The sequence below is a fragment of the Polistes dominula genome, unplaced genomic scaffold (assembly GCF_049000335.1).
Source record: "Polistes dominula isolate Pdom_NZ unplaced genomic scaffold, Pdom_raw_medaka contig_24, whole genome shotgun sequence".
Lineage (NCBI taxonomy): Eukaryota > Metazoa > Arthropoda > Insecta > Hymenoptera > Vespidae > Polistes > Polistes dominula.
In genome coordinates, this window is record NW_028301150.1 from 7,311,321 (window position 1) to 7,324,897 (window position 13,577).

The following is a 13,577-nucleotide window of genomic DNA, read 5'->3' on the forward strand; positions in this document are numbered from 1 at the left end:
GATCTTATTTTTGGTCAACGTTAATGGCTCGCGTCAGCGTACATACACACTGTCATATTCCTAGAAATAATTCGTATAGCTTTTTTTTTAATATGATTAGATTTTCTTTACTATTTTATTTATTTCTTCTTCCGTGTACTTGATATTTCTATTTATTATATCAATTTATGAATAATAAACAATCCTATCAATTATTTACCTTCCTTTTTACTATCGATCATTTAAACTGATCGATAAGTCACTGATTTTATATTGCAGATTTTTAAATAAAAACGAATTAAAAGAACATATTTTATGGAAAAATAAAACTATTACATGTACATACAAATAATTTTAATAATTAATAACATTAACAAAAAAAGAATGGAATATTAATAGAAAAATACGTTTGCAAAACCCGCTCTTCAAGATTCCAACGTCATAAACAACACAGTTAATATAGTTCTGATAAGCAATAAAAATTTTAACCATCCTTTAACATTCTGTATCACAATTGGTCATTTGCTAATGGTTATTACTAAAATAACATCATATTCGCGTTTGATAATTTACGGTTTTTTATGTAACTGTATTATGGTTGCGTACTTTTATAATGAAAGCAGAAACTTGATATTTCCTTTTCTTTGGTCGATCGTTGATTGGCAATTAGATCAGCCAATCAGCGACTATACTCGAACGATAGTAACACCTCGTGAACATTTGTAATAAATCCTTTATATTTAGAATTATATCTATTAAAGCATTCTGGAGTACTGCATAACACGTTAGATCAGAACTAAATTTTAAATGTTACCTGTGACAGTTTGTATAACTGTAAAATAGCAAGGAAAAATTTACTATTTCATAAAATAATTCTAGAAATAATAATATATTTTAATATATATATATATAATATATAATGAACGTAATTGTTGGAATAATCGAATTTATAAATATCATAATTAAATGATCAGTTTTGAATTTCTAATTCCAATAGAATTAATTTAACCTATGTGCGAGATTCATTATTTAAATTGTTTCCAACGATATTTTCAATAACTGATAGTGACATGCGAACTATCAAGCATCATAGTGAAGTATATTTATCGTTTTGCAATATTTTTATACTTTTTATATCTTGAAATATTAATATTTAATATAAGAAATAATTAATATTAAAAATAATATAAGAAATAATTAATATTAAAAATAATATAAGAAATGGAATTACCATTAAGGCTAGTAATACAACAAAATAATACTATTTATGACGATATTATATTAACTTGGAATTATGCTACTAAATTTAACAATCAAGTTAACGAAAATGAAGTTCAATTAAATCCGGATATTTCCAATCAAAAAGTCGCAACGCAAAACCATATTAGTTCTCCTAAATCTTAAAGGATTTAATGCTTATTTGGCCTCATTGTTTGTTCATTATTTGATAAAATCTGATATTTATCGTAAAGCTGCGTTACAGGTTTTATTAGAACGTTTCTCTTTAATGACACATAATCAAGACTGTGTATACTTATTTTTAATGAAATTACGTACACCGAAAAAGCAATTTTTAGATTATAAATGGTAAGCCATATATATTTTGGGGAAGGGTAGGTTAAAAATTTTTGAGCCTTTTCTTTTCTAAAAAGTTTCAATGTTCTAAAAGTTTCTATTTCGAAAATATAAAAAGTGAGTTTAACCGAAAAAAAACAATTGTTTCTATGTTAGGCTCAAAATTTTTCAACCTACTTATGTAAATTCATGACTTATAGATCTCGTGGAATACGTTGAATCGTTTTCCTTATATAAAATTGTACTCTTGTAGGAATGAAAGAATAAACATATTGGCACTAGAAGCAAGAGAAATAGATTTTGCTATGTCATGGTTATCTACGCTAGGAGGAGCATTTTCTTCATTAGGAGAAAAATCTCAACATTGTGTAAGTTGTACAGTTTTAACGTATTATAGCTGTGCAAAAATAGTTTAGTGTTAGTTTAATTAGTTTTAAATATGATCTTTCTATTTGTTTTTTGTACTTTTACTGATATATACTTATATATTATTATAGCTTAGTATTAAAAAAAAAGAAATATTAGTTAATAAAGGTGTACATTTTATGCAGGCTCAGATGGCAGGAAATATTTCGGTAAAACAATATCAATTAGCGATGCGTCTTGGAAATCCTCTTCTAGTTGCTCGTTGTAAATTATACGCAGCCTTGAGTTTAATACAGCAAGGTTATTTCAAAATTCCGATACATCTAATAAGAAATGTATACAAACTTGCGTTGGATCAGAAAGATACGCGTCTGCAAAACATGTGCCAGGGTATCTGGGCAAAACTTCAGTACTCTTACAAACAAACAAAAATGAAATCTAAGAATTATTAAGATATTGTAACTTTATTTAAATGTATATACTCATATATGTATGTATATATATATACGAGACGTATAGATGATAATGCTATGAAAATTTTAAACAATATATATATATACATACGATATTTGTAAATTCGTAAGTAAAATTATAGAATTAAAAAAAGAAAGAGTTTAAGACCAACGTACAATATTCCCAGAAAGTTTTATATATTTTTTTTTCATGTTTGTCGTTATAAAGGCATCTTAGATTACTATTACATAGTATTGCTTTGTACATAGAAAAAAATAATAATATAAAATAATGTTTTTACCTACAATTTGAAAATATCCGTGAAATAGGATGACTCTCTTTATTTTTGTTGGCTTTGTCTGATTTTTCAAGATAATTAAAATAAAGTAAGAAATATTGTAATAATACAGCTGACGATGATAATAATAAGCTTAAGAAGAACATTCAATGGTAACTAAAACTCCCTGATCTCTCTTTTTTTATTTAACTGACGTATGATCCGTTCAGATTCTATTTTTACTGTTCTTAGATCACTTCTTTCACAAGGACTATTGTTCATCACTGAGCAAGAGTACCCATTGGATCCCATGCCGGTAATGTAACAGGTTCCTGCTCGAATACGGCTAACACGTCAGCAGGTACAAATTTTTTATCTACAACAGCTTCAAAGACAAACTCTGAGAACCATTCGGCTGTTAAAACGTGGTAACCTTTCTGACCGTGATCTTCTCCCCATGAATTTTCTACTCTGAACTTTTTAATTTTATTTTCATTCTAAAAATTAATACAAATACACATACTCGTTAATTTAGATTTTAACACAACTATTTTTCTACTAATATATATATATACGTAAAAAACTTACATCGATAGATACAGCTGTAAACGCCATCGCGTGTATCATCATAGAATCTCCATAAAGTAATCTATCCGCCTTTGAAAGTCCTATCTGTACATCAGTTCCAAACATCAATTCAAAGTCATAGGCTTTAATATCATGAATACCCTGTTTGCCTATTAATCGTTTGTTGACGTCGCATCCGAACCATACCGGCTCATTTTGTTTTATACTTTCTGCACATAATTTCATTAATAACTCTGGTGGTTGATTATTATAAAGTGTTGATCTTCCATCCACAACGTTTCCTAAACAATCTACTGTATAAAGTTTTCCATAAGGATTGGATGGTCTTGGATCAGTGACAAGACATACTTTATCATCGACATTATAATATGGTTTAACATATTTTTCATAAAATTCGATAGGCGTTATTGGTCCGATGCAACTATAATTTTTGGATTTATCGTAATATTCCCATGTTATTGTTTCCGATGGAATACCAACGCAAATGCCAATTATTCTATAAATTACAATCATCTGTTTCATTATTTGGTCTTCTAATTCTTTATCAGAAGCACCATTAGCAACTAAACCTCTTAGAACTTTAGAATACTCTCTAAGTTTACTCTTCAACAGACTGTTCATGCGAACACTAGCTTCGCAACTGTATGATTCTGGAAAACATGGTTTCGGGACAAGACCATGACGATTTATGAGATTTACTATCATATCCCATTGACCTCCATCGCAAGTGGGATCATGCAATAAAAATGATACTAATCTTCCTTCCACCGATTCGCCACGTTTTGCGGTTTTAACAATATTATGCAAAAAGTAATTGCATCTTTCTACCTGTAATGAATAAACGATTTCAATAATATAATACAATTACAAATGAGATATTTAATAGAAACAAAATAAATATTTTGTAAACCTTATCCCAGAAGAAAAGATAAGCTTGGCTAAATTCAAATTCATCCAAATTGTATTGCTTCATAAAAGCAGTTCTAATAACATTTAGAGTTGCGAATATCCAACATCGTCCGGAATTTTTCTGATTCGTCATAGGTTTGCCTTCGGTATCAATTTTATGAGTGAAAACATGTTGAGTTTCTTCCAAAACTTTTCTTGATATACAAGCCTCGATAGGATTTGTTTTTGTACAAACATTTTGTGCTTGTACGTTTCGGGGATCAGCATAAAATTTCGAACGGAACTGGCTCAGTACCTCCGGCGTTAAGACAGATGCTGTTGAGAAAAGATATTCTTATTAATCATAATGAAGATTAGATAGTACGAAAGAAAACAAATATTAAATTAAGATAATAGAGATAAAATATACTTTATGAATACGTTGCATTTGGTAATGCTATTGTATTCTTTATTAAGTAATCCTCGGTCGAAATATTCTGGAGGGCCTATTTTTTAATTCAATAAATGTTTGTCCAAGAAAAAAAAAGTAATTAAGCACAAATAAAAAATTAAATAATAAATAAAAGATCTTAGAGGACATGACAATTGTCGTATTTTGTTCAATAATTAATGAAAAAAGGAAATCATTACACACGTGTGCAAGATATGTATGCTCGTTTGTAGATTCCTTAAAAGGTCTTGCATAACATTGCAACAATATATTTTAATAAAATTCAAGCTACTGTAATCTTTTAAAGAATATCATGTACGTTAAAATATGATAATATAAATTGTAATATACTGTGAAGAAAAAACTTATAAATCCGTGATCGCTTGAAATAAAAATAAAAGATTAAGAATATTTATTTCTGGGTTGGTACATTGAACTTAGGATCTGCTTTTGTTTATACGCGCTCCCCCCTACTATATGACATATACATATATATATATATTCTTTTTATTGGTATGATAAAAATAAAATAACAGCTTTTAAAAATATCTTGTGAGCTGTTAGATAGTTTTGAATTTTTCACTCTCGCTGCATCGTCCTTTTTTTACGGTTTTATCATGTTTTTAATTTTTTTTGTTTTGTTTTTCGACGCATATACTTTCGATATATTATTTTTAAATCGTCACCATGTAAACCATTTTTAAGCGTTTCGAAATACAACTCCTCCTTGAGACGCAGCGAAAGTCTAAACAAAACTTCTAAGGAAAAAAATATTAGTCTATATAAAAAAACTCCATTTCTCTTCTCTACTTTATTTTTAAAATTCTTAAAGTGTATTTTGTGAAAACATATTAGGTAGACGTTAAAAAAAAAAAAAGAAATTAATAAACGAGTAAAAAAAAATGAATAAAATATGATAGTAAAAATGTCAAAAAAGAAAAAAAGAGAAAACTAATCAATAAGCAAAATGAATAAAGATTTGTATTCCATAAATATGCCTATCATCGCTTATCCGTGTATTTCAGACTCTACGCGTCAAAATGTATTTTAACCAAATGACAAAGACAATTGTACTTTCAAATGCACACGTATGTGTATGTGTTTTATTAAAAATTATATGCTCGCCTATTTCGTGTATACTATAAATATTATTGATAAAAATAATCAAAAAAATATACAAGAGGGTTTTATCTGGAGATAAAAAAATTGTCTCTAACGGCTATTCGTATTAACGACAAAAAATCGATCATGATGTCTACACATTTTTACGCTTGCAAAATAAAATGAAAATAAATTTAAAAAAAAATGAGATCGAATTAAATTGTTTTCATTGTAAAAAAGTTTTTCTATGACATCTCGAATAAAATTTAGTGCGGATCAGTCAAAGAAATATGAAATGGCGGATACAAATTCCAATAAATTTATTTTCCAATATGTTCATTGTGTTCATATATTGTCAAATAATCTTGTTAAATATTTATAATATTATGCGAACTGATATTCCTTAAATATTTATGAAAAATATTTAAAAGAAAAAAAAGAAATTAAATGGAATTACTATTAAATGTCCAATAATCTAATATAAGGTTTTTATCCAATAATATCTTTGCAAAAATAAGCAATAATTTAACTTACAAACAACCATAATGCTGATTTATCTTCTATCCACTCCCGTAATGGTCCGTATAATGAATTTAGGCGTCGCCACAGAGTTCTATGCTAGTATATCGTGTCCACAAACAGGGGGCATACCGCTCTAATTGCATGTGGTCGATAGGCAAAGAAAGTATCATCATTTCTTCTTGTACATTCAACAGAATCCTCTACTACGCATGCCTGACACACATCTGCACATGCGCATTAATTTAATTCTTTGTTACTGACATAACAAAGAATGATAATTAAATATTTAATAACATAACCGTTAATTTTAAACAATAATTTCATATAAAATACTGTTAAGTAAATACTAATAATTGTGTTAGTAAAAGTATAATTTAAATAGTACATTAATATTTTAACTAATCACGAGGATGGACTATTTTCTCATCGACCAATAGCAATCTCGTATTTTAATACAGCCAATACAATTTTTACAGATGTAATCTCATCGTATCGTTATGAAATATAGTTATATTTATTATTCCATATTAGTTATATATTTTTTTATATAACGTTTCATATAATATTTTATTTATAATTTAATATGTTATATTATGGTAGAAATACTATACATTGTTTTTATTGATAAAATAACAAATATCACTATAAAATGTTAGAATGATCTTTATATTTATAATCTACTACTAAAAAATATGAAAAGCATATTTTAATTAATATATACAGTTTAATGAAACTAAAAAGCATAAAAGATGTATAATAAAGTAACTTTAAATTTAGATAACTACCATATAATAGGATGGAGAAAGCTTTTCCTGACAAAATGAGAAATACGAAAAATTGTCGATGTTTCTAAATTGTTTCTTAAAAATATTATGCCTCTACGTCTGGTATAGGTGTTTCTTCTGTTTTTGATTCTAATGAAAAAGGTGGTATTCTACAATCGAATGCATATCCATCTTCTCTTTCCATTCTGAATGTTCCCCTGAAATAAAAGTGTAAAATATTTAAATCACTTATTTGTCAAATCGATTGACTCCATGCAACAAAAAATAAAGAAAATTAATAAAAGCAAAATGAATTGCTATAGCCTGTGTGAATAGTTGATATAAAAGTATATGAATCACATACCACATGTGACCACTCGGAGCTTGTAAACTGACATGACTACTATATTGAAATGCAGGTAATGTTTTCGATAATACAGGCTCCTGTCCTACGACCCCTCTTCCTCTTACAGTTTCTAATGTACCAGAAAGACTAAATATTCTCCAATGCCTTTCTCTTAATTGGACACTCAAATCTCCTAAGTTTTCCAAACGAATACAATATCGCCACTGTGAAAAAGAAATAAATATAATAATTAAAATATATATATATATATATTTTATATGATATATATATACATATATGATATATCATGTATGATTCTTAAAAAAAAATATAATTTACCCAATAAACGGATGCAGCTTGATTTTCTCTGCAACCCATATAAAACGGTATCACAGTAATACGAATATTTTCAGTTGTTTCTTTATGAACGTCAGACAATTCTAACCACGGATGATTCTTTTTCTGCCAAGCCTTCAACGTCTCTTGAGCAACAAAACATGGATCTTTTTCTGCATCATAAGTGAGAAATTTATCAAAGAGTTCATGTTGCAAAGCAGTTTTCTCGTTGGTAGTATATGGCAAAATATCTTCATGAGCAACGTAATCTAAACCTGGTATTGCATACAAACTACGGCTGCTTTCATGATTACCCAAAAATGTTACTGCTTCGGTTTGAGCACGCTATATTTTATTTTAATAATTAAAAAAATTTATATGTATATATTTATAATAAATATAATAAAGAATGTGTATAAATAATATATTATCTTACATACTATGTAAGGACAATCTCTTTGATCTATTAGAACCTGATAAAACGTGTGAGTCCTCCCTTTGACTTCTTTACCAACGCTATTGAAATTCCCATCGCTGTTTCTTCAAAGGAAAATAATTTAAATTTCTTTCTTGACATATACTAATTTTATAACTATCAGTTATGTACAATTATATACGACGTACTCTTCCTTGATATTCGGTATATCCCTGTCATATACTCTTGCCAGCCAAGGGAATAAAATGATTCCACGGTAACCAAAAACTCTATGCAAAATCAACTGACCTGTATCGTATTTTCCTTGTAACTTAGGAGTTTCAAGTTTTCCAACCTCGGCTAATCTGAAATACTCATTTCTGTCAAGTGATTTTTCTATTGACAACTGTCATATGATTTATTTTTCATCATTAACTTTTGTCATTTCTGAATACAACTAAACCATAAATATATTGTGGCATATATATATATATATATATATATATATATATATATATATATATATATATATAATTATCCATGTTTTATAACCTATAAACTTTTGCAATTTTATCTCATAAATATAAAGCAATAAAACTATTACATGTTAATAAAAAAAATCACGCGATTTTTAAATACATTTGTACAGATTATATAGTAGTTGATATTTTTAACTATTTAAAAAGAAATATTTATTTAAAACGCACATTTTACACACTGCGTACTTCATACCTGATACTTCTTGTTTGTTGTACGTTGAATTTTTTCGCTGAATTCAAAAGAAAGTGTTTTAAATTACTAGCGATAAAATTTCGTGAGAAAAGATCCATCTTTCTTTTTTCTTTTTTAAACAACTGTTATTCGATTTTTATCAGGATTTATTCCTCTTATTCGAGTGTCAAAAAATAGCAGTCTGATTTCTCTGGCATTTCTACTGAGTTTGACTGAATACGTCGAAAAGAATAGGTTATATGTTATTATATATATATATGTTATATATATATTTACGTGACTGTCTCTTATGATAAAAAATACTATAGACAGAGATAGTAAATTGTGTTTTTCATGGTAAATCTGATCTAAACAATAACGAATCGATTTAAATCAGTCTGAATTTGCTTGTAGTGAGAACACTGTTAAGGGATACGACATTTTAGATGGCGCACGTATAGCCAATCCAAAAAAGAACCGTGTTCAAGTAATGAGAGGTTATTCTTGGTACCGTAAGCATCTATGATTATTTATATATAGATAATAATATATAATAAAATATCATTTAATTAAGGAACCATTTAATGCACTGTAGCTTTTTAAATTCACAAATAATGATGCAAATGTAATAGGCAATAATTAAAACTTTAAATAGAAATTTTGAAAGATATTTTCATTATTTCATAATTTTTTTATATGCAACTAAAAGATTTCAAATTAATTGCTTTTTCTTTAAAAAATATAATCTTCTTTTAATATGAATAAAATCTTATGCCAACCACTCGTGACAGGAAAATGTAATGGATAAAGCACGTGATCTAACACAAATAATTACATCTAGCCAAACATACTTTCTTTCAAATTTTGACTTGTCTCCATTGAAAGAATTCTCTTTGCTTTCATTAATCATAAAATTTTCTTGTTATATTTATATAAAGCAATTAGGAAAAGAAAATTGTATAACTTGATTTATTACAGACGTCAGTAATCATCAGTAATTAAATTGGAAGAAGAAACTATAACCTAAAACTTATTTTCCATTGAAATATTAAGATGCCCAAAAAAAAAACAGGTCAAAGAAGAAAAGCTGAAAAACAAAAATTAAGACAAAAAGAAATTAGAACTGCCAAGGAGCAAATAGACATAGCAAAGCTACCATGTAATTCAGTTATGGTAAATATTAGATTTAAATTGAGATAACTGGATTTTCATTCTAAAATCATTTCTTACAATATATTTGTCAAATATTTATTTCATTTAAATGATTACGTGATTTTATTTATAGGAATGTGACAAGTGCAATAAAAAACAGAAAAGTCGTGCCTTCTGCTATTTTTGTCAAAATGTGCAACGCTTGCCTATGTGTGCACATTGTGGCAAAGTCAAATGTATGTTAAAAACAGGAGATTGCGTAGTAAGACATCCTGGTGTATTTACTACAGGTCTAGGCATGGTTGTAAGTATAAACTAAAAGTTTACTGCCTGTTTCATTGGGAAAAACAAAATTAAAATAAAATATTTTTTTTATTTATAAAGGGAGCTATATGCGATCATTGCGAAGCCTGGGTTTGTCATGGAAGACGTTGCTTAACATCGCATGCATGTACTTGCCCGTTGATGGATGCCATTTGTCAAGAATGCGAAAGAGGAGTTTGGGATCATGGTGGAAGAATATTCCGCTGTTCTTTCTGCAATTGTTTCCTCTGTGAAGATGATCAATTTGAACATCAAGCATCATGTCAAGTATTAGAAGCTGAAAGTTTCAAATGTAAGAATTTGATAATTTTTGTATAATTTTGAAAATGACGTTAACACATTTTGCAATATTTTCAGGTCAGTCGTGTAATCGTTTAGGACAATATTCGTGTCTTAGATGTAAAACATGTTATTGCGAAGATCATGTACGTAGGAAAGGGTTTAAATATGAAAAAAATAAACCTATACCTTGTCCTAAATGTGGATATGAAACATCACAAACTAAGGATCTTAGTATGTCTAGTAAGTATTTTAATCTCAAACATGTTTCTTAATTTTTATGGAAAATGAACAGCAAAATTCATACTTTCTTTTTATTTTTTTTAACAATCTCTTATATACAATTCAATTTTTTAAATGCTCCATATTTTTATATTTAGCGAGAAGTCATAAATTTGGTAGACAAACTCAGGCTGGACCATATGATTCAGACGAAGAAAATGATTATAATGGTTACGGTAAAATGAATGTTATAGTTTTTATAATTTTAAATCAATTTAATATTTCAATTGAATTTTATAATTTATATTTTTAAGAAGGTAACAATTCAGAATATTATATCGCTAATGATGATGAAGAAGATGAGGATGAAAATGATGATGAAGACGATGAAGAAGATGAACAAGAAGATGAATCTTCTAGCGAAGACGAAGTAAAGGATAATGATAAAGTGAGCAAAGAAATATAAAAACCATTAAGCAATAAAGTGAACTTAACGTGTGAAAAATATACAAAAAAGTATACAAATTAAAAATTACTTTATTAACACGTTAAGCGCCATGCCGATCCATAAGGACTGACGGCAGACTTTTCGTTCTTCTATCGGTTTGTTTATCTTCTGCTAAGGAGAAAAGACTATAAGGATATAAACAAAGTATATACACAGCATTTATTGCGATTGTAAAATATCAAGATTTCAAGTGTAATTATCTGCAAGTGGAGAAGTAAACATACGAAGACAAGCCAATGTCCTCTCAACCCGGGTTACGTTACCCTAGCTATACTCTGGCTCGCTTATCGGCGAGCGGCCCGGCAGGGCCTGCCTAACGGCTAACAGTGACAAGAACGGAAAGGCACAGAAATTCGGCGTAGCGGTTAACGTGTTAATAATACTACAAAAATAGAATTATATAAATAAAAACTAATTTAAAACGTCAAATATCATTTTGCAATAGTGAAGTTTAATGAAAACAAATAAGTCAAATCTTTTGATATAAACTGAAGCGAACATTTGAAAGAATTTAATATTTCAGTAACATACAAGAAAAAATATAAACAGTATGATGCAGATTTTCAAATAATAATAATTTGATGCAGAATAATATAATTCTAATTTAGAAAAGTTAATATTAATTTGATATATCCTGAACTAGATTTAAAAAAACATTTGTGTCAGATATAATAAACACGTGTAATCAATTACTTTCTTTTTTTATAACAAAATAAAGAGATATAAGACAATCTTGTACATAAGAAATATCAATTATTGTACAACCTTATTTATTATATGTTGATTTTACATGAAATAATTACAACTTGTTATAAAATTATTAATATATATTTTCCAATAGCAATTGAAAAATCATATATTATACACGTAATGACGTATATTCTGATGGGAATGCAAAAGTATGTGCACCAATGGCATTAATGCTTGGCAATAATCCTGCATTCGGTATTATATTCCAAGATAATGTTAATGTTACATTTTTGTTACCTCTAAAAGCGATTAATTTATAAGTAAGATAATAAATTTATAAAATAAAATATCAATGAAAAAAAAATTACCTCAAACCGTTACCATCATCCCAGAAATAATATTTAGTATTCATATTTTTAAAATCTAGAACGGCATTGTCTCCACGCAGAACTATTTTGTCCCACAAAACTACCTGAGGTTACAAAATTAATCAGTTTCAAGATTATAAAAATCTTTCAATAGTTTTTACAAGCTAGTCATATAACAATTGAATAAACTCGTACCTGATTAAAATCATTATTACTTGTTCGATATTCTGCCGTAAGATATAAGAATAACTGTTTAACATTCCAGTTAAACAACGGGGTGAGATGTATATATTTTATAAGGAAGTAATATTACATACAAAATTTCAATAATATGTTAACCCATTACACTCAAAGGTTTTTTCTACTCAAATAATGATTACAAAATAATGTCCCAAAAAGATTTTATTTGCAAATTATTATGATGTTTCTATCATGTTATAAACTGGAAATTATTTATTAAAAAAATTATTAAATAAAAATAGCTTTGCCTGGGAGCCCTCATGTGTAAAGGGTTAAATCTCTTTAGAAACTATTAATATATAAATGATCCTAAACATGAAATATTTAGAAATATGCAAGTATTGTATAAAAAGGATATCAGTTTGAAGGTCAAATATCAAATAACCGAGATCATTTTTCACCTTTGATGCACTATAATCTGGCATATTTTTTCTGTAAAATAAATGTATCTTAACAATTATTGATTACATACCATATAACATAATACACGAATAAAAATAAAATTGCACCATATTGTTTGAAATGACAGTATGTAATGTCAAATAATATTGTGACAATACAAAATGCTTTATTATAAATAATATAAATAAAAACCAAATGAAATACTTACACAACTACTTTGACTGTATTTAAGGTTGCATTTGCTCTATAATCTATAAAAACAGTTGAAAGGAAACAACAAAATGTAAGACAAGCCGAAACACTTAACGTATATGCTAAAATAGCATTCCCACGTGTTAAAACTGTATGCATTTTTTGGTTTTAAAGTTTTCAATATAAACTAAAGTTCATTTAATTATATATCAATTAAGGTTATCTGAAAATTGTTAAGTTATACATCTACAAATTCTAACCAAAATCATTCTCCTGTAAATTTCCAACGTCAGCACCGAGTCAACCGGTATACGTAAAACTTATCAGCTAGTTTACCTTTAAGTTATGTTAAATATGACCACAAGAGCGGCGCTAATAATGGAAATTTGTAGGGACCCTAGGAAATCTATACAAGGCGACTAGGGTTA

At 27.8% G+C, this 13,577-nt stretch overlaps 5 protein-coding genes across 9 annotated transcripts; 2 read left to right on the forward strand and 3 right to left on the reverse strand.

Annotated features, from left to right (window-relative positions):
* The first annotated feature begins 685 nt into the window (after window positions 1-685).
* LOC107066579 (uncharacterized protein F58A4.6) lies at window positions 686-2,689 on the forward strand. The gene is given in 4 exon segments (XM_015321335.2): window positions 686-1,371; window positions 1,373-1,566; window positions 1,808-1,922; window positions 2,106-2,689. Coding segments are annotated over 4 exon segments (747 nt in total). The 5' UTR covers window positions 686-1,200; the 3' UTR covers window positions 2,373-2,689.
* On the reverse strand, window positions 2,554-6,373 carry LOC107066573 (bleomycin hydrolase). Its single transcript, XM_015321322.2, has 4 exons — window positions 6,213-6,373; window positions 4,149-4,462; window positions 3,239-4,066; window positions 2,554-3,147 (listed from the first exon to the last, which is right to left on the reverse strand). The coding sequence occupies exons 1-4, from the start codon at window positions 6,220-6,222 to the stop codon at window positions 2,932-2,934; spliced, it is 1,368 nt and encodes a 455-aa protein (XP_015176808.1). The 5' UTR covers window positions 6,223-6,373; the 3' UTR covers window positions 2,554-2,931.
* Window positions 6,374-6,847: 474 nt separating this feature from the next.
* POLDIP2 (DNA polymerase delta interacting protein 2) lies at window positions 6,848-8,937 on the reverse strand. 2 transcript variants are annotated; one of them, XM_015321324.2, is made up of 6 exons: window positions 8,794-8,937; window positions 8,271-8,426; window positions 8,087-8,180; window positions 7,650-7,991; window positions 7,329-7,534; window positions 6,848-7,182 (listed from the first exon to the last, which is right to left on the reverse strand). In XM_015321324.2, exons 1-6 carry the CDS (start codon window positions 8,889-8,891, stop codon window positions 7,071-7,073), a joined length of 1,008 nt encoding a protein of 335 aa, XP_015176810.1. In that variant the 5' UTR covers window positions 8,892-8,937; the 3' UTR covers window positions 6,848-7,070. The 2 variants fall into 2 exon arrangements, with proteins under 2 accessions (XP_015176810.1, XP_015176809.1); XM_015321323.2 differs by having other exon boundaries at window positions 8,087-8,186.
* A 208-nt stretch (window positions 8,938-9,145) lies between these two features.
* Noa36 (zinc finger protein 330 homolog Noa36) lies at window positions 9,146-11,988 on the forward strand. 4 transcript variants are annotated; one of them, XM_089177883.1, is made up of 7 exons: window positions 9,146-9,284; window positions 9,751-9,945; window positions 10,058-10,228; window positions 10,309-10,540; window positions 10,606-10,770; window positions 10,908-10,985; window positions 11,064-11,988. In XM_089177883.1, exons 2-7 carry the CDS (start codon window positions 9,826-9,828, stop codon window positions 11,213-11,215), a joined length of 918 nt encoding a protein of 305 aa, XP_089034009.1. In that variant the 5' UTR covers window positions 9,146-9,284; window positions 9,751-9,825; the 3' UTR covers window positions 11,216-11,988. The 4 variants fall into 4 exon arrangements, with proteins under 4 accessions (XP_089034009.1, XP_015176814.1, XP_015176812.1 ...); XM_015321328.2 differs by having other exon boundaries at window positions 11,067-11,988; XM_015321326.2 differs by having other exon boundaries at window positions 9,197-9,279.
* Window positions 11,989-12,010: 22 nt separating this feature from the next.
* Spase22-23 (Signal peptidase complex subunit Spase22-23) lies at window positions 12,011-13,455 on the reverse strand. Its single transcript, XM_089177888.1, has 5 exons — window positions 13,166-13,455; window positions 12,912-12,987; window positions 12,511-12,597; window positions 12,316-12,419; window positions 12,011-12,246 (listed from the first exon to the last, which is right to left on the reverse strand). Exons 1-5 carry the CDS (start codon window positions 13,306-13,308, stop codon window positions 12,117-12,119), a joined length of 540 nt encoding a protein of 179 aa, XP_089034014.1. The 5' UTR covers window positions 13,309-13,455; the 3' UTR covers window positions 12,011-12,116.
* Between the last annotated feature and the right edge of the window lie 122 nt (window positions 13,456-13,577).